This window comes from Argopecten irradians, chromosome 12 (assembly GCF_041381155.1).
Source record: "Argopecten irradians isolate NY chromosome 12, Ai_NY, whole genome shotgun sequence".
Lineage (NCBI taxonomy): Eukaryota > Metazoa > Mollusca > Bivalvia > Pectinida > Pectinidae > Argopecten > Argopecten irradians.
The window spans coordinates 13,919,161-13,941,086 of NC_091145.1; the positions used below are offsets into that span (position 1 = coordinate 13,919,161).

Below are 21,926 nucleotides of genomic sequence, written 5' to 3' on the forward strand. Positions count from 1 at the left end.
ACACATTATTTGGGGCCGCGGTGGCCGAGTGGTTAAGATGTCCCTCTACATCTTGGTCTCAAATTCAAATCCAATGTGGGGCAGATGCCAGGTACTGACTGCTGGGCGGCGGTTTTTCTCTGGGTACTCCGGATTTCCCCAGCACCACACCTGGCACGTCCTTACATGACCCTAGCTGTGGAAAGGACGTCAAACTAAACAACACAAACCAACTTATACCTATTACCCATGCCCATCGTGTGTCACATAGGTGGTGATATATGATAACCTTTGAGAGTAATTTCGCAGTTTTGCCTTCTGGCGAATGATAATCAACTGCCGCGCGGTATTTAGGATGACGGCGGGAAACATAAGACGACCTGCGTTAAAAAATTAACATATAAAGATGCTTCACCGCCGACAGAGCATAAATGGCATTCATCATTTGAACTATAATTGGTGTTTAATCGTGTATATACATGTCTAACTAACACAAAAAATAAAGTTAAATAATTTATTTTGCCTTTGGTGCATGCGCAACCAGTACTCCATTCCTTATAGAATATAATGCCACGGATTTTTTTCGGGATGCAATTAATTTTTTTTTATATTTTTTAGCTTTAAGTAAAATTAGAAGCTCAAATTTTTCAATGGTGGTAATGGTGTAAAGTAAGTAACTATTGTAACTAAAGAAAAATTCTAAAGCGTCTGCTCTTTTTTTGATATTAAAAAAAATACCAATTGTCAGCAGTGGAGCATCTTTAATTTAATTTAATCAAATTGTTCAGAAGGTGATAATACGTGTAGTATCAACGGTACATTTATAACTTTTGCGACTCTACAAAATTATTGATATCATTTTTCATTCCAATTTTAAGAATTAAAACCTGTAGTGACCCTTTAATATTGACAGTACACCACAAGGTGGTCGTTGTAAATTATCCTCCTAATTGGGGGATCAGCTCAACTTCAACTTCAAATAGAATCTTGTACAGGGAATATCGTATATCAAATAATGTACTAATTAAGACGCAGCAAAAAATAAACATTATTTTTTTAAATATATAGTTATACGCTTCAGTATTATATGCAACTAATGGCGTCCAAATTCAATATGATGTATATTTCATTTGACACGGGTACGATTTTATATACCCTATATACATGACTATATATTGCAATTCCAAAGGACTAATTATATGCGATATCAATTAAATTATTCTAGATGAAATATCCAGTGAATTATTTATCTCATCCAAACATCATTTTAAAGTGAACAGTCGGGCAAGGATGGCTAAAGTTGGTGAAAATGGTGTGAATGTATCCAGTATTATTTCTTATGAAATAGAAAAATAAAATCTCTCGTCAAAATCTGTCTGCGCACGAAAAAATTAATTTAAAGTATGGGAATTCTAAAACGTCCTCCCGGCTCACTAACGTCTATGGTGACATTTCCACGCAGCCTCGCTTTCAATGCTTTCAACTTTTCTTTACTTTAATGGTCAGAACTGCCAAACTAAGCAGAACTTGACCGTCCTATTAATATGTGAGAACTTTTGGAAGGCCAATGAACGCATTTAGACTGGTTTTCTTTGCCCGACTATTCACTTTAATGAATATATATGTTCATGGTATTCGTTGTTTCTTAATGAGTACCAGTTATATTTCATCGAGTGAGATGGAAACTTTAATATTTTCAAGAGTGCGAAGCACGAGTAAAAAACATCAAAGTTTCCACCTCACGAGATGAAATATTAATGGTATTCATCAAGAAACAAGGACTATTTCATTTATTACATTAATTTTGTTTTCTCGCTTCCATTTACAGAAGACCATCACCGTACTAGTTCCACCAAATATTATTCCGCCATTGTATTGTACAGAGTTACATCGTATTTTTGTGAGCATAACGTCATATTTCTACACAAAAATATGACGTCATTTTTGTGCACCAAGTAATGACGTGACAATCAAAATGATATTTTCACTGCCAATGCTACATTCTGATTGGTCAAAAGCGAATGATCATATCAAAATCGATAATTTCACTGGAGTGAAGTATATCGCTTTTATGTTCACTGTAAAACATTCACGGCGAAAAATGTAATAAAATTATCAAAATTTGAGTCAAACGTTTATTTTTACAAAGAGTAAATGTACTCTTGAAACTAACAGTACACAATACTCAACACCTTCGTGATTTGTTACGAAGTTTACGGAACAAACAAAAACCAGACATCAAGGGCAGAGCTAGGAAAAGAAAAATGAAATCTACCAATGTTGGAACGAGTAAAAAGGCTCGAAAGGAATATGGTTCCGAGGTACCAGACATTCTTCCTGACATATCTCCAGCACAGCTTACTGAGCAATGTGATGAATTTCTAACAACCCATGTAAGTTCGACCACTTCACAGATGAAGAAAATCGAAAGCATCACCAACAAATCCCAAAGTTTAAGCTGCACATGGAAAGAAGAGAGGCGGGTTAGGCTGACAGCATCCAATTTTGTTGAAGTCCTGCGCAAGAATGTAACTAGACCTGTGAAACTATTAGTTGAGAGGCTTTTGTACAAGAAGTGTGTTTGAAATGCATGCACATCATATGGCCTGGCACAAGAATCGTCTACCATCAAGGAATACATCAACTTTAAAGCAGAAATGCAAGTGTGCCTGTGAAGCCAATGGGATTAGCGATAGACCCAGAGAACAAGTTTCTGGCAGCCAGCACAGATGTAATGGTGATAGATGAATCTGGTACAGAGATTGGTCTTTTGGAGTTAAAAAATCTATTATCCAGAAATCAGCTGTCCTTCCAAACGCAGCCAAACAAATTGGATCTTTCTGTTTACAGCTTACACTGAAAAGATGACATAATTTTTATTTCCAATGTCAAGAGCAACTGAGTATTATCCAAAAACCCTGGCTTGATTTCGTTGTTCGCCGCTGCAACCCTAATCAATTTCATGATGAGAGAATTTTCCGTGATGAGGTATTTTGGACAAATGAGATGCTCCCAAAGCTGAAAGCTTTCTATTTCATAGCAATAGTACCCGAGTTAGCACCACCCCTTCATGGAATGTCACCAGGAGTCCGAGAACCTGACAATTCATGGGAAAGACTATAAGTCTCCGCAAGTTTATGATTTGGTAAATCTACTTTGGTAATATTAGCAAGTTGTATGAGGTGTTTATATTATGCATAACGTTATGTATTATTTTATACCTGGTATTTCAATATTTGTTTTCATTGCTGGATTTTGTAATGATTTACATGCAGCACAAGTCATTCATTAATTTTTTTATTCGATTTTGCAGTTTATACCAGATCTACAGCAAATTGAGAAGCGCAGTGTGAAATGTAAGACACCAAAGACCAGAAATTTGCTTAAAAACCCAAAGGTAAAGTAAATAATTATTATTCAATAAAGTCACTCACAATACTTAAAATATTAGGATCATTCAATTGACTTTTACAATCTATATTGACCAGGAAAATAATTCCTTATTCCATTTCTATCTAATAGAGGATTAATTTGGTTACAAAATTTGTGTTTTAGGAGCAAAAGAAATGCACGACCAGACCGGTATTCAAACCCGGGACCCTCCGATCACTAGCCGGAGTGTTCTACCAATTGAGCCGGGGATCGATCCAATCCAGAACCGTAACAGTTGTCTTGATTGTAATATTTTTCACTCCACAAAAATACAATATACCAACATACAGAATTGCACTTTAAGAAGGTGTTCCTTTTGTTTTTCACAGACTCCAGTATTGAACCAATATATATTCCGGGAACCAGCACTACCGTTGATAAAAGTCCTCCTGTTCCACTTCGCAACAAAAGAGAACGCTATTCAAAGTTTGTTGGAAGAAAAATTCTTCACCAGTGGTGTGTAGATGAGACCACTGGAAAGACAGAGTGGTATTCCGGAATAGTGCTAGATTGTGTTAAGGTAACATAACTATTTTTATTAAAATTAATACATATACAACTGAAAATTCAAAAGATTTGTGTGCATTCATAACCCTTTATATGTACTACAATACACCCATGATACTGTGTGGTGAGTATGCCAGTTTGGTGGATATAAATAGCACAATTATTATAATGTACATATAGTTTATATATTCCATTAATAATACATATATCTTCACTATAAACCACAAACACTCATCTCACACAACAAATTCAATGCACTTAAAATATTGGGGGATTTTCAGATGTATAACATTTTATGTTAAAATTAAGTGTACATTGTATCTGCATTGTTAATTTGTTTCCAAAATATTTTGCTATTTTTATAACACAAAAATGTGTGTACAATATAAACAAAAATTAATTTTTGTTCAATAGGGCAAAGACTGAGAACTGAAGGCCGAATATGAAGTCAGCTATGATGGAGAGAAGGAAACTTACATTTTAGACAGTTTACAAGATGACTTGAAAACTGGATGCTTGAAGTTCACTGATCAATGAAGATTTATAGGGTATATAATATAAAAACAAATAATAATCTAAAAACTGGTTACAAATGCATTCAACCATTGCATAAATACTGATAATGAACTATGTAATTTCTTTAGTGTAGATATGAATAGAGGCATAGTTGTAAGGGAGATAACTCTTACATTTTGTGTTACCTGACAATTCAGGACATCCATACATTCAGTCCTAAAGCAAAGAACTACTTTTCATGTAAACAAACATGGCTTCTGTATTTGCCATAATGAGACATACCCTACCTTACTTGTATGGTGGATATCATGATAACTTGACATAATTAATTAATTTTAAAACTAGGTTTCCATTCCTACATTAGGACTGAAGGCATTAATTATTTTTGTAGATATTTTCAACACTTTTGGAATCCAGTGTCGCAACAGTCCTGTTTTACACTAATTGGTGAGTGGTTTTTTTTTTTTTTTTTTTTCAAAATGCATTTATTAAATACTTTTAATGATAAACTAAACATTTGGTGGAAAACAAATTCAAATAAAGTATTATTAGTGGGGTTTTCAGAGTGCTCAGTACAATATGGCTACCAATGCTAGTACAATACCCCTTAAACTAGGATCTAATGGGTATAAAAATAAGCTGTCATAGTTTGATAATTTTTTAATGAGCACAGAGTCAGAATTTACAACCATATATGGAAGTAAGACATATATAGGGATCCAAGCATAAAAGACTACACACGATTGTGTATTCCAACATAGTGTTTTGTGTCGTTTATCAGCTCTCGGTCTAGTTCTACCCGACCCAAATCATGTGACTACATTTCATTTCGTCTATTGGACGAGTTACGTAATGCATTATGGATATATAAAATGACTTTATATAAATAAAAGGCGAAAGATTTTTTCGTGGTTTTAAAGAGAAACGTTATGCTTTGTTTATGTCCTTATATGGAGCTCGGCTTGAGTATTATATATATAACTAGTGATCACGTGATTGTGTGCTCATATATCACTATTATAAACGGACGACGGCGTACCTCATATATACCACAGGTGCTTCAACCCTCCAACGGACTGTCTGTGCTAACTATTTTATCGGTACAAAGAAACAGTATGACCGCGAACAAATATACACTCACTTATTTTGAGTCACCTGGAAGAGCTGAGACGATAAGACTAGCCTTATCTGCTGTAGGTGCCGACTTCAAAGATGTCCGAGTTAAGCCCGAGGAATGGCCGAAGATGAAAGAAAGTAAGTCAGGGCTATAGAGTTGATGTTTTAACGGCGTGTCTGATAGTAATGTATCTCTGTGTGTATGTCAGTAAGGATAGGGTCATCTATTTTAGGTGATTCACAGTTGTATTATCACCGCCTGAGACTTAACATCCTACCCTATATCGTATGATGATATATGCATCAGAAAATATTGATTGGATAAAGTTACGTCCGAGCTAGCAGACTTACATTTATCGACGTTTGTCCAACGTCGACGTTTTTCTCTTGAGATAAATGCACGACGTTTAGCAAACATTGGTTCAACTACTTTGAAATTATGCAGATCAGTCTTAAAATAATTACTAACGTTGCTGAGACGGTGGAGAAATGTTTGAAGAATGTAAGCGTAAAAGCACATTTTTACGTCTAAATTTGTAATTATTCGTAATTAAACATCCTTAACACACATATACATATATTTCACACATATACCTGTATACACAACACACACAGTTTGTCACACATGAATACGTGCTAGGCCTAACTATCTATTTTAAGCGTTATCATATCCTCACTGGAGCGGTCAGTTTTTCGTTACAGTAAAGCGAGCGCGGTTATCCATTGACATTTAAATTTCCTGCTGACAGAACAAGATTTGATGATCGTGAGTATTTTGCACCTTGATTTCAGCAGTTTTATCCTAAAATAACTACACCTGTACAGGTTGTGTACAGATATGTTTTAGAATGTAATTTGATAAGTATTTTCCGTGATGTTTATAAATAGAAGTATTGTCACCACCTAGTTTACCTGAGTGGGATATTTACTCAGTTTAGAACGACGAACTTTTATATCAACGGTGAACACATATGTTTGTTTATATACAGAACACCAAACTGAAGATGTCATATATATGTTAATGTAATTATGTGTTGCTATACATTTCATAAATATTATGTTTTTCATTTTCTAAGTTCTAATTAGTAAATACTGTATTTATTTGTATTTATTGATTTATTTCGCAAATTTTGTAACAATTATAAATGATATTATTTCAAAATTAAGGATCATTCGTTTAATAATCTGCTCCAACCAAATCAGTATATATGTATTTTTTAGCAGAAAAGGCATCTCTAGATCTGTAGTGTACGGGGATTAAACCATCAGCTACAATGGCAAATATCTTCGCCTTGGAGCACAATTAGGTTGAAACAGGAAGAAAATACCACTTTTAAAACTGATTACGCCACAGGATATCATAGGTATGTATATTTTTAATGATAATTTGGCATTTTTTTTCTTTTGATTTCTGTATTTTTACTTTGCCTTTTGCCATTTTTTCATTCGTTTTCAATATCAAAGACATTCGGTAAAGTAGCAAATCTTTTTCATTCCGATTCAGTTAAACCACAGGGAATTATGAAAGCATTCCAACGACAGACGTGGTCGAAGGAAGAGGAAAGCAAGTAATTCACAAATACAAGGTATGTACATATTTCACATCAAATATACTGTGATTGAAGATTAATTCTAAAATAAAGTTTTCGGTTTGTTTTTGTACCATATTGTATTGGTTTAATAATGATTAATTAATGACTGAAAAATGTTGAAAATGAAACAATTGAATAATAAATTATAATTTTTGTACTTTTAAATAACATCATTACATTTACAGAAGCAGTAGCTGATGAAAGAAGCGTTTTCGTCGGACGAGACAGTGACTCTGAGTACAGCAGTGAATGAATGTGGTTATACAATGTAGCAAGATATATTAAAAGCAATGAAATTTACTTTTTGCGTTTGCTATTTTCATTGGGAAATCAGGTCCGACGTGTTGCTGCTAGATCTCGTATACATTACATTTCACTAGACTTTGACCTTGATCTATGTACATGTACCTAAGACGGCACATATTTCTCTCATACCTACACGCGTAATAATGTTGCCTGAGCTCGAGGCTGTATTGCAGGGCCACCCATGCAATACGTAAATAACTTTGGAAATGTATTGAAATAAGAAGATGCTATACTTGTGGTGTGAAGATATTTATTGAAAAAAAAAGATTTCACTCCAGAAATACATGCAAACTATGCTACAGAAAAAGTAATTAACACCTTATTCTGTATATTAGTTGTAAAATATTCCATACATTGCCAACCTTATGATGATATTAGTTATTCAACTGAAATACGCTGGTTAATCAGGCTTGTAATAAAGAAGTTGTCAGAATGAAATACACATTTCTGTTAAAGAAGTGTATCTTTTATTTCTAAAGCAAATAAAATATATGTTGTGCGGATGAACTTCGTACTGTTGACACCTGATTGCCATTGGCCATTCAGGGACGTACACATTTACATGTTCTTTTTAATATATATATATATATATATTAACACGTGCATTTTCGTTAATACTGTATGCATTTTTCTGCCAAACATGTAAGGGGCATGTAATTTGTAATTAAAGTAAGGGGCAGATATCTTGTTATGCCGTCTTTGACATATGACGCAATCTTGTCAATACCATGACGTCATAGTTCACTTTTGACATTCGCAGCCAATGACGCACGGTAGAGTGTCATCAACGGGAATGCAAAAATACACAAGTGGTGAATTTACTTGATATCAATGATAATATAATAATAATGTATAATTAATGTAACAATGATAAATAATGTATTTTTATCCTTATAGACAATTATCCCAATGGTATTTTAATTATTTACGTTATAGGTACGCCACAGGGTCACCTCCCAACCCTGGATGTAGAATATCCAAACGGCAAAAAGAAAACATTCCATCAGAGTAATGCTCTGTACCGCTTTGTAGCCCGAGAACATGGTACGTAATGTAGTCTATCAAATCTAACATTGTTTCTAAATAGTGGTTCATAAGTGTTAAACCCGTATATTATTTATTATATTTTAGACATGCTCTACTGCCGACTGAACATAAACGACACTTATCATTTGAACAATAATTTGTTTTTAATCGTGTATATATATATTTCTAATTAAAACAAAAAAATAATATAAGGTAAATTAGTTCGCCTTTGGTGCATGCGCAATCAGTACTTCATTCCATATAGGATATAGTGACACGGATTTTTTCAGAGTGCAATTAATTATTTTTAATATTTATATCTTGAAGTAAAACAAGAAGCTCAAACTTTTCAATGGTGGTAATGGTGAAAAGTAAGTAAATTTTGTAACTGAATAAAAATTCTAAATCGTCTGCTCCTGTTTTTTATAGAAAAATGTCATTAGTAAGCGATGGAGCATCTTTAAATATGATGTTATGGTTTATATATGACATTTTCTATATATAGAAATTTTTAATTGTTTATAGTTGTTTGGAAAAAGACATTTTATTTTGTATATCAGGAGCAAAGCTATTCCTTTGGCTAATAATAAGTATTGCTACTCACAAAATGATTCCCCTACCATTGAATATTTCCTGTTTTAATGTACTTGAAAATATTTTAATGACTTAAGAAGGAGTGTTGACGGCAACAATTCCTTAAAGATGGATTACCACGTATTTGCATTAAATTGTCATTCTTCTTAAACATTTTTGGTTGTTTGAAGTTTTTTCTTGGTGGTATAATTATTAGATTGATTAGCAGACTTATTTAAAACTGATGAAAAATTTAAGATGTTCAATTTCTGGTCCATAACTTACATACTGAATAGTGCAATTTTCGTAATGAAATGATCTTAACACAAAATACAAATAATGAAAATACTTTTTAAAAAGAAATGAAATTGAACGCTTGTAGTCGGGAAACCGTCTTCAAGATTTAAAAAAAATTCTTTTGCTATTTTAAAAACATGTTATCATGTTTATTTAAGGTCTGTACGGCGACGACAACATTGATATGACCATGGTCGATGTAGTGATGGGAACCGTTGACGACATCTTTTCCGAAATCATTAAGTGGTTTCTGGAACAGGATGAGACGAAAAAGGTAAATTAAAAGAGCTTTAGTCTTTCTGGGTAACATTCAACCTACAAAGTGTATATAATCAGCTTACATAACAGGATGAGACGAAGAGGGTAAATTAAAAGTGTTCAAGTCTTTCAGGGTAACATTCAACCCATCTACTCAGCTTACATAACAGGATGAGACGAAGAAGGTAAATTAAAAGTGTTCAAGTCTTACAGGGTAACATTCAACCCATCTACTCAGCTTACATAACAGGATGAAACGAAGAAGTTAAATTAAAGGTGTTCAAATCTTACAGGGTAACATTCAACCCATCTACTCAGCTTACATAACAGGATGAAACGAAGAAGTTAAATTAAAGGTGTTCAAATCTTTCTGGGTAACATTCAACCCACATACAAAGCTTACATAAGGTTGCAATCTTATAAACGGAGCATAGTGCAGCTTAGATACTGTGGTTTCCGAGGGTGATAAATATGTAAAATTCAACAAAACTATTAGTAAACAATATAATAAACAATTGTATTTTAAGTTATAACATCTGCAATTGCAAGCCCTATATGCTTTCAAATTTGATAAAAAAAAATTACTTGATTATAGATTTTGTATGTGTTTATGTTTTCTTCTTTGAAAAGGCATGAGAAAGCGCAATATTTGCATGTTAACACAATCATATGCTATAAGTAGTGAACAATAAACGACTCCAATCATTACCTACATCATTTGTCACAATCTTCTTTACCTAAGTATAATGAGGTTGGTCATGGCATGGTTAATAAGTTTACTTTTTTTGCTTATTTTTTTTTACTTATGCTGTTTGTCAATGAGAATTAGTTCCCTAATTGATATTAATACTTTTCATGAGACTAGTAGATTACAACCTCTTAGATAATCTATCTTCCATGAAAAGTAGCTCACAAATTGTGAAATTAAAAACAAACTACAGCATCTTTTATCACATTATCCGCATGATATCTAATGATTTTGCACGTGGAACATTTTTGCATATGTCCCTAGTGAATATGACCTGGAACGATTTTCTTGGGCTGGAAATTCAATGTGACGTCATGACATAAACAATACAGTGAGATAAAGAAATAAGACGTGCTGGCAGAATTCCGAGGGCGGCGAGACAAAATGGTGGCCACTGCTAGAATTTTGCAATATATTTTGACGTGACATTCTTCAAAATGTAGGTTATTTTAGTTATGTGATAAAAGTATCTTAAATTTGTGTTTATTTCATATGAGACAAAAGTATATGAAATTTGTGTTCATTTCATATGAGATTTTATGAAATTCGACTCGAATTTTAAATTTTTGCTCGCCAAGGCCAGTAAAAATTTTAAAAAAAAATCTAAGACATGTTTCATAAAATCTCATATAAATAAACACTAATCTAAGATTATATATATATTTATATACCTGCATATGATTTTATCTTTTTTCCATACAGGCAGAAATCAAAGCTGAACTAGGGAAAACAGTTATACCAAAATTCGTAAAATACTTTGCCGACATAAAGGGCGATAAAGAATGGATGGTTGGATCAAAGGTAATAATTATAAAATATCTCAAGGTAAAAAGTTCATCCTTCTTTCAGGACAAAGTCTAAGTTCGGTTGACTATACTACATGAGCGATACAGATCATATAATCTACGAATATGAATATGAATTGCAATATTGTTTGAGAAAATTGTTTTGTTCTAAGAGGATTTTCATTTCAAAGATGCAACATAACAGGCAAGCATAAATGAAGAGTTTAGCACTATTTCATATACATGTTTATGTACTGCGCACTTGAAGTTCAGAATTTTATCATATCCTTTAAAGTGAATAGTTGGCCAATGAAACCAGTCTAAATGCGTTCGTTGGCCTTCCAAATGTCCGTATATATCCAAACGACGGTCCAGTTCTCTGCTTACGTTATACAGTTTTAACCATTGAAATTATGGGGGGAAACGTGTAAATTTAGCACAGTTCTAAAAAACTAAATTCTGAAATCGAGCCCGCGTTAGAGTTCCAACATGGACATAGCCAGCCGGATAGACGTTTTAGGATTTCTATATTATAAATCAATTTCTTTCCATGTAGAGCGATTTTGATCGGAAGTTTTATTTTTCTATTTCATAAGAAATTATACTGGATATCAACACCATTTATACCGACGTTAGCCTTCCTTTGACTGTTCACTTTAAAAATAATGAGAATAAGAATATTTTTCCTTTCTTATTTTGTAGCTAACGATTGCAGACATAGCAACGTTCAACCTTTTTGACCAACTTCCGGTAACGTTCGGAGATGAAATAATCGAGTCATATCGAAACAACGAGTCTCTACAAGCCCATGCCAAGGCGGTGCTCAAAAACAAAGGCATCCAGAAATGGCTAGAAGATCACCCTAAGCCTAAAAAGTCTTAACAACTTTGTGTAGTGAATATATCACAGAACTTGTTGTATAAATACATGTATCCCTTTCATAATTGGCTCACGTCAGTACAAATGTATATTTAATTTGTATTATCATTGTTTCTGTAGGTTATGGGTTAACTTTTCTGTATGAATATTTTTTATCAAATAGACAATCAGATGTGTTGTGGTATCCTTTCACTAGTACAGAGAAGATTCAATAGCTTAGTCTGACAAGTAATGAATATGTAACAAGGAACTATTAAATAGTTGTTTGAATATATTGTTCATTTCTGATATCACCGGAAAATGACGAGCAGAAATAAGCATTTTACAGTAAAACATTGATATAACGAATCCCATGGGACCAGAAGAAATAATTCGTTTTAACAGAAGTTCACTATAACGTTTTTGAAACTATAATGTAATTAAGAACTAACGTAGTATTTGAGCTAACTCACAGATTTAAGTCGGCAACAATTGGCAGATTTTCCCTTATCCATATTTAATGGTATACTTCTCTGACTATATATTATTGTCTATCAATCGATCCCCCCTTTTTGGCCCCAAGTTTCACTTTAAATCAAAGCTACATTCAGCACTTTCAAAAACAAATTCTGGACAAATTTGTTTAGAGAAAATATTTGCTAGACGGGAACACGAAATTTACTTCGTATCAAAAAATAATTCGTATTAATAAATGGGAGTGAAAACCGGGGATATGAATTTACTTCGTAAAAAGTAATCATCCTTATTCGTCTTAAGAAAATTTTACTGTATTATTTATTCATGTTCGCTTCAGAATTTCTTGTTTGTGATATCTAAAACGTATAACACCATGAATGAGGGTAGAGAGCGATAATTGAATCTGCGAAAAGTCACCAAGGAATTGTCACAAGCCATTATTGAAATTATGTAAAGAATTGAAAATGCATTAATTTCCAGAATTTAAAAAAAGGAAAATAATATCAAAATTATCAGTTAAAGCATATGTAATGAACAGACAGACAAGACAGACAGACAGACAGACAGAGTGATTACTTTAGAAACGGGAAACATTTCAAGGTGTCATATTTGCCATAATAAGCGCTCATGTGTCGAAAATGTTTTGAATGATACATGTTCCGTGATCACAGTGGTTAAGAAATTTAAATATCAACACGGAAGGTAACAAAACTCAGTAACTTCATGTTACACCTTAGAAGTTTGTGATATATTACTGATGTGCGACCGTCATTTCAACTGTGGACACGGTCCATTTTAATCGACATTTAGGGTCCATATTCAACGTTGGGTCACTTTTTAACGTAGGTCCAATTTCAACGTTACACCGGCCTGTTTCTTCGTTGGTATCGGTTTCCATACAGAGGACTTTTTGCACAAGAAATAATCGCATTAGGATGGTTACTACCAAATTATGTTTCAAGCATATTTATACAGAGATTACGAAAATGGGGGATTTTGATATACTTTGGCCTTAGAATAGATTAGCAGTATGTTTGATGATATTTTTGAATGATTATTCATGAATTATAATGCATTTATACATGTATGTTGAAAGCAAAACATTTTGAAAAATATAACTAAAGGTAAAAAATAGGTCACAGCGACATAATTTTGTTAAATGTCAATTATTCAAGAATAAAGTCCATCTGGTGCCATGATATACCAGATTAAAATGTTGAATATATTATATTAGATTGTATTGAGCAATATATTTGCATATTATAAACTTTGGCAAAATTTTGTATGAATGAGATAGGATTGAGGAGGGGGAGCAGAGGGAAGGATGAGGAATTTTTTTTATTATTTTGAACTTTAAAACACCAATAAATGTTTTTTCATATGTTCAGAATGTCATATACGGGCTCAAATACTTTGCTATAAAATTTTGAAATGCAATAATGATTATGTAAGTGTTTTAAATGTGCATTGTATTATATATACAAAAGTAATTACATTCTCTCAAATGCCATTCATTACAGGAAAATAGTAATATTTGAGCCAGTTTATCTTAATTCTGAACATAACGATATATTTATTGGTGTTTTAAAGTTTACAAAATAAAAATCCCCCTACCTGCTCTCGCTGCAAGATCTCATCTAATCCACAATATGCCTTAGTTTATACCATATGCAAATTATATATACATATATTGCTTAATGTAATCTAATATGATATATAATTTTTTCTGGTAAATTATGGCACCAGATGAACTGTATTCTTACAAAATTGACATTTTACAAAATTAGGTCACTGTGACCTATATTTTGACACTAAGTTATATTTTCCTAAATGTTTTATTTTCAACAAATAAATGCATTATTATTAATGTAAAATCATGCAAAGATATCATTTGGTTCCAACAAAATTGGACAAAATCGAAAATTGACCCTCCTATTTAACTTCCCCATAACTCACAAGGGACTTCGACCTGACCTTAATCAAATGTCATATCATGATGTTCTAAACCCCGGGTATAAACAAAAAATAATGTTTATCGGTCATGGTCACCAGATGGCCCAAATTGACACTCCTCCTTTGATGGAATAACGTATATGCATATACATACTTTAACGGCCAATTGGTAACAAAACCGCTATAATACAGGTAGTAAGTCTGACCGTCACATAGGTATTTATCTGATTGGTACCATGTCCATAAAGGAGTTCAATAATGGTCAAAGATTCTGTCATGCAGTCTCTTGTAAATACATCTTTCAGCAGGAATTTTCTTCGTCACAGCAGCAGCACACTAACATCAATCTTAACAATAAATCTTATCTATAATTTTATTATCTGTCAAGTCCAGTTAACCAAAGTCTCAGAGTTATCTCTTTTTTTCCCTTTTTTTTTAATTTTTTTTTATTTTTTTGCCAGATACATTCTTATAATACAGCAGTAAGCTTACATATAATGTCTTTATCCTCAATTAGAATCCTTCTCATGCACTCTACATACATCACCCATACACACATGTACACTCATATTTGTTCACTTAAAATTTACCCTTTACACATATCCTATACACACACACATATACACCCACCATCACTCATATACACACTTGCAAAACATACACACAGGTACAGAGAGTTATCTGCCGTTGGACCATTAGTTATAGTTCAGGCATCTTTATCAAAGTATGAGGCTATAGTATACTCACACACTACGATCACTATCACTGAGACTGTGGTTAACGTTCCTTATCAAATACAACCAAGAGTGAGTTAAATTAAGTAATTTGATTATGGTAAGAACATACATTTTATTACAATACACAATGATAAATCCCTGGATGTTTATTCCATTCTGAACTTAATCTCACAGTACTTGCTTAGGCCTACAATATTTCATACTAATTCTATAATTTGCAATGAATCCAGCAACGTCCAACGGCAAGAAAAAATGGTAAAAATATCTAATAATTCCTAGCAGAACCTATCTATTCAACTAACTGTGAAAGACTCTGAGCCTCTCCCATAAACTCCCATAATATACCCTCCCCCAAATGACGATGAACGTTAAGTTCCCAAAACCTTAAATACATAAAAAATATCCCCACGTATATAACACTAAATAATATGCATGGAACTAATTGAGGCCACATCCAACACGACGTAACATTTATTTGACACGGGTTCTATTTTATATACATTTTATACTTGGTTATGTAACGCATTTCCGAGGGAGTTATTAATTCAATATTAACCAAAATATTCTAGATGCGAAATTCGGTAAATTATATATCGATTCTATTTAGTTTATTTGGCATTGTTCAATAAGCTATATTAAAACAAACACACTGGTTGTTTTGGAAACATCTTAACTAGTTATTAAACGATTTTCATTGGGACACATAAAATAGGATACGAAATCTTTGAGTTTTAATTTTTGTAAAAATATTAATTTTTTGTTCGTCAATAATATTTCACCCGGGTTGTTTTTCTTATTTTCTCCTTTTTCAGTCTATTCATGCTAACGTGGCATCTTCATTCAGTAAGTATAGATATTTTGAACGTTGATATTGAGCGGTTTAATCATCTAAAACTCAAAAAAAGGAATAAATATGCAACAAGTTACAATATGAAATATTCCCTCTAATGGTTAACAACTGTGAACAATTGAAGGCGGACAAAGATGAAGAAGCTGTAAAGTGGGGTTCCAGGGCCCAGTTTCATTAACATTCCTTAACTTTAAGGAATTCGTTAACTTAAAATTCTCCCACAGGAAAGCATTACAGATGTTCAGAAAAACTCTGAAGTTAAAGAACCTTCCTTTTTAGATGTCGACACAACACTGTCGAGTTATTCCGATATACGATAGCGCAACGACAACAATCCTAAACAGATGATTTTTGATCTGATTATATTAGAACATATATCATATGACCACTAGTGTCTAGGATTAGTGATAAGAACCTTCCTTAAAATATGTAATGCTTTCCTAGGAGCTTCTTAAATGTAAGGAATGTTCGTGAAACTGGGTCCAGTAGGTAAACATGATAAAAATATCATTTTCTTCCTCCACACCGCTGTCATAGCAATAGAAATTATCATATCATGAGTTGATTAAGATCATCATTTGATAGCATTATCGGTACACGTGACAAATAGATATAATATAATATATACTGATAAGATATACATATGGATACGATATCTAACCAAGGATTTTAGCTATCACTATATGTAGCCCCTTTAAACTCAAGGATTTATGAATGAATCTACGTCCTGGTTTTAACTACAATCTAATGGGTATAAACATAACAAGGGCCTTACTAATATATACAGTTTATCTTCAACTGAGGAACAAAAAGTCATAATTTACAGCCAACCTATATAACAGTAACACGTGTAAGATAGTGGCTCACCCATAAATGACTGCACACGTTCGTGTATTTCAACATATTGTACCATCTCTCGCCATATATCTACCCGACCAAAATACCGCCACGTATATATTGACCTCGTTAACGTTATCACTACTATTTAACGACGACAGCGAACTAAAATTATACCATTGGATATCAGCTCTCGATCTATACTAACTAAGTTATAGGTATAAGGAAAAAGAATGGCCGCGACAAAATACACCATTACCTATTTTGATTCACCTGGAAGAGCAGAAACGACACGACTAGCCTTATCTGCTGCTGGTGTTGAATTCAACGATGTCCGAGTTACGCCCGAGGAATGGCAGAAGATGAAACAAGGTAAGTCGAGGTGGATGGTTTATCGGTGGCTGATTGTATTATACCTCTGTGTAGGATTTGGTTGAGGTAATTTACCGTAATACTATCTCAGCCAGTCTTCACATCCTGCCTTAAAGTGTGTGGCTATATCACAAGATATTAATTTTAAGATGGATAAAGAAGGTACATCTATACCTAATAAGATATTGTAATACATATATTTTTCTCGTACCTTATTATGTGTGTGATACTGGCTCGTCTCGGACAATATATTCATGTCGCCTGAGGCTGTAGTACCCTCGGGTAAAATATCCCTATCCTTCGTATCCATATATGAAAGAGTTTATACAGTATTATTGCATAGTTATATATACGTGTTTTGATAAGAACGGCTAGATTTATTGTTTAATAAAAAAAAATCTCACGTGAAAGCTATTTCATTTGTTATATGGCTGGTGCACATCCAAAATATCGTGGTCTCGTTTGATAATTAAAACCATACTGAAATGAACTTGAACACGGCATAATTAAAACAAATATAAAGCATTGGACGGGAACAAGTAACCAAAATGAAACATTCAGAATTTTACTAATAAGAACATTCAACATTCGTATAACTTTATATTTAGTCTATGGTAATTCCAAACATTTTTATAGACAAATACACTATTGTCAAATGTAAAGCTATTTTTTTAAGTTTTTCCCAATACGTAAATAATAGTAAACATGTATTGAAATAAGAAGGTGCTATACTTGTGGTAATAAGAAAATTATTGAAAAACTTTACTCCAGTTATGTATTCGAACTATGCAACATATACATTGTAAAGGAAATAGCGCTAAATTATGTTTGTTGTTCTATCGTTTAATGCAATGATTAACATACCTTATAGAATAAATACTGCAGTAATACTAGGGTAAATCAGACTTGTAATAAAGTAGTCGTCAGAATGGAGAGCATAATCCTGCTAAAGAAGTGTATCTTTCGTTTTAAACATAATAGAATCTGTGTTGTGAAGATGAACATTGTACTGTTGACACTAGACTTGTATGATGACCTTCCTGAGACTTACCTGTAATCACACAGGATATGTTATATATTACACGTAACATATGTTTCACCAAACACATTTATGTGTTGTATTTTGACATATTTTAGCACGTGCATTTTCGGAAAAATTAAACTTAATTTCATTAATTTAATTTAATCCTTATCGATATCATGAAGTCACATATCACTTTTGACGTTCAAGTATATTTTTGTTATTTCAATGGTATAATAATTTACTTTATAGATATGCCACAGGGCCAGCTCCCAATCATGGAGGTAGAATTTGCTGGAGGCAGAAAGACAACATTCTGTCAGAGTGGGGCTATGTATCGCTTTGTCGGCCGCGAACATGGTAAGTAATCAAGTACATTATAAAATGTTACTCGTTTTTTTACATCAATTGTAAGCTGAACCTGTTAAACACTTTAACCATTTTGTTATATAAATATGCTGTAATGAAATTTATCTATAACCTTTTCTGTGTGTAGAAATGTTAATTGTTTTGTGGTTGTCTGGAACAGGAAATTATTTTTGTGTACTATCATCATAATTCTTCCTTCGACTAACCGTAAATATTGCTACTCACAAAATTAAAATTATCCACCACCAACCAGTATTTCCGGTTTTAATGTGCATTAAAATATTTCTTTCCATGACTTAACAATAAGTGTTGACTGCAACATTTTCTTTAAAATATATTACCGCGTAATGGCATTCTTCTGGGTAGTACAGTTATTAGATTTGTGTAAGATGTATAATTTATGAACATGTGTCTCTTTCCCTCAGTCTTATTTCAAACCAATAAAATGATAAATCAATAGTCACTACTTTCATTCTGAATGGTGCAAGTTTTATAATAAAATTCTAATAACAAAAATATACAAATAAAATATTTTTTGTCCGAAGAAGTTGAGGGCACATAGACGGGAACGCACTTCCAGGTTTTAAAATACTTTTGCTATCTTACATTTTATCGTATGAATTGTTTTCACATATAACTTTCAAGGTCTGTACGGTGACACCAACGAAGATATGACCATGGTCGATGTTGTTATGGGAACCCTAGAGGACATCTTTTACGAACTCATTAAGGTCTTTATGGAAAAAGATGAGACAAAGAAGGTAAATTAAAAGTGTTCGACGCTCTTTAGATAACAATAAATCAATATATTATATAAGTGCTTATATAAGTGAATATTAATTTTTAAGATGCAACAAAATTTATAAAAAAAAAATATAATTGTCATAAACAATATTATTTTAATAATGTCATATCTGCAATTTAACGCCTGATATGCTTCCAAATATAAATCATTTTTATTTATTCATTATTTTCATATTAATATATATACTTTTACTTATACAAACTACAACGAAGTAAATCACATGACTAGTAGATTACGACATCTTAGATAATCGATCTTCCATGAAAAGCAGTTAACAAATTGTAAATATTTTTTTTGAAAAACTACAACATCATAGATATATTTTTTTAAACATTATCTTTCGTTCTATACAGGCAGAAATCAAAGCTGAACTAGGGAAGACAGTGATACCAAAATTCGTGAAATACTTGGCCAACATAAAGAGCGATAAAGAATGGATGGTTGGATCAAAGGTAATAATTATAAAATATCTACAGGTAAAAGGATAAAAGAAATTTCAAGACAGAGTCTAGGTTTAGTAGACAATAATGCTGTTTGTTTGTTTAATTAAATGAACGTCCTATTAACAACCAGGGTCATGAACGGATGGCCTCCCATGTATGCAGTCTACAACGTATAAATAAAATAAAAGGCATATCAATTGCAATAGTTTGAGAAAATGATTTCGTTCTAAGAAGATTTTCATTTAAAAGACGCAAAACATATATTTGTGTTAATTATGTTTAACAAGAGAGTTTATGGTTGCATGACTTTTTGTGTACACTTATGGCAATTTTATGTAATTGAATGAAAATAAAAAAGTCCATTATTAGTTTTATTATTACAAAACTAGATAAAAATTCAAGCCTTTTGCATACATGTGCTGCGCACTTAAAACTTATTTATTTGATCACTTAAAATAATGGAAATACAACTATTTCTATTCCTTATTTTGTAGCTAACAATCGCAGACATTGCAGTGTTCAGTCTTTTTGACCAACTTCCGGTTATGTTCGGAGAGGAAATAATCGAAGCATATCGCAACAATGAGTCTCTACAAGCCCATGCTAAGACGGTGCTCACAAACAAAGGCATCCGGAAATGGATAGACACTCGCCCTAAGCCTAAAAAGCCTGAATAACTTTGTACATTGATTTCTAGCAGAATAGCAGTGTTATTCCACTCTCAGGCTATTATATAAATGTGGTTAGTGTTTAAAAATATTTTGATGTTCCAGGAATAGAATAACACTTTTCAGTCTTTTGATTGGTCGAGAATTCAAACGTTGACCCGAACTACTTTTTTCTCATTGTAACGTTACACTATTTTAAAACATCATATACTGAATGATGTCATGTTGTGAACTCCAATCGCTTCTTGCAGAACAAAGCTTTTGAAATCTGACGTGTGACGTGGTCGTAATCTTTCATTTGTTCCCATTCGTAGCATAAACTACCTACTCAAAATTCATCATTGTCTTTTTTTTTGTGGTACGAGGACCCTTGTGGTGATTTCGGTAGAATTATCGCACCTTGGCTTGACTTTAAAATGGAACCATCTTAAACAAGTCTTGTCAAGATCCACATGCAATAAGAAACATCAATTTCAAGCTTTCAAACTGTTAAAAAGTTTAAAGCAAAAAATATTATGTAAGTTTGAAATGACTATGAACCCAGAAAAAATCGATATTCTGAATAACATAGAATATTCAGCTTACCCTAAGGTATCTTCATACAAAATTGTTTATCACTGAATGGTCGTGAAATGGCCCAAACTGATATCCTCCTATTCAAATCTGTTATTTCTTGATTATAGTATTGAATTCCTAATATCTAGTACATCCCTGATGCAATTAGCATGATTAGTTCTGTATCATTGAAGTAGATGTCGCTGTCGCTGTGGTAACCATCCGAAATATGCATTTATTAAACGGATGTAAATACAAACTACCAAAGAATAGGCGAAAAATTAGTATTCGCTTAATTCATATATATTTCAATGCTTACCATGGAAACTAGAGCCGTAATAATAGAAAACATACTAAATATATCAGATACAGCAGCTTGATACCCTAACACTAGGTTGAAAATTTGATGAATATGAGGACCAATAAGGGCCCAAATCATACATGCAAATGTAGTCCATTACATTCCAACACAGAAGGTCACACAACTCATGAATTTCATCTGACCCCGGGTCAATTTTCAACGGAGGTCAAATTTCAACCTTACACCGGCCTGTTTCTGTTATAGCCTGTTTTTCTTCGCCATTATATATATCGAGTAACTGAAACTCTATACAATGCACCCAAAGCATTAAAAGTATCACATTAGGATAGCTATGACCTATGTTTCAAGCAAATTTATATAGAGATTACGAAAATGGAGGATGTTAATATACTTTGACCCATTAGAATCGCTTTGCAGCGTTTCCCTTCGAATTAAAAAAAATCTAGCTTTCTAATTAGTAAGAACTGCTAGTTTGTTGTGCATATTTTAAAACTATTATAACTGAGTATTAAAAGAATTCCATA

At 32.8% G+C, this 21,926-nt stretch overlaps 1 protein-coding gene across 1 annotated transcript; it reads left to right on the forward strand.

Annotated features, from left to right (window-relative positions):
* The first annotated feature begins 5,427 nt into the window (after positions 1–5,427).
* Positions 5,428–20,863, forward strand: LOC138336676 (uncharacterized). The gene is made up of 10 exons (XM_069286206.1): positions 5,428–5,688; positions 8,385–8,492; positions 9,503–9,618; positions 11,053–11,151; positions 11,838–12,014; positions 17,072–17,219; positions 18,493–18,600; positions 19,255–19,370; positions 19,768–19,866; positions 20,352–20,863. Exons 1-10 carry the CDS (start codon positions 5,550–5,552, stop codon positions 20,532–20,534), a joined length of 1,293 nt encoding a protein of 430 aa, XP_069142307.1. The 5' UTR covers positions 5,428–5,549; the 3' UTR covers positions 20,535–20,863.
* Positions 20,864–21,926: the final 1,063 nt, after the last annotated feature.

What these genes read in the sequence shown, in the direction of transcription:
- LOC138336676 (XM_069286206.1), top strand. Translation starts at nt 5,550, where the DNA reads ATGACCGCGAACAAATATACACTCACTTATTTTGAGTCACCTGGAAGA. An exon ending in ATGGCCGAAGATGAAAGAAA is followed by an intron (nt 5,689 to 8,384) that starts GTAAGTCAGGGC and finishes TTTACGTTATAG; the next exon opens with GTACGCCACAGGGTCACCTC. An exon ending in CTTTGTAGCCCGAGAACATG is followed by an intron (nt 8,493 to 9,502) that starts GTACGTAATGTA and finishes TGTTTATTTAAG; the next exon opens with GTCTGTACGGCGACGACAAC.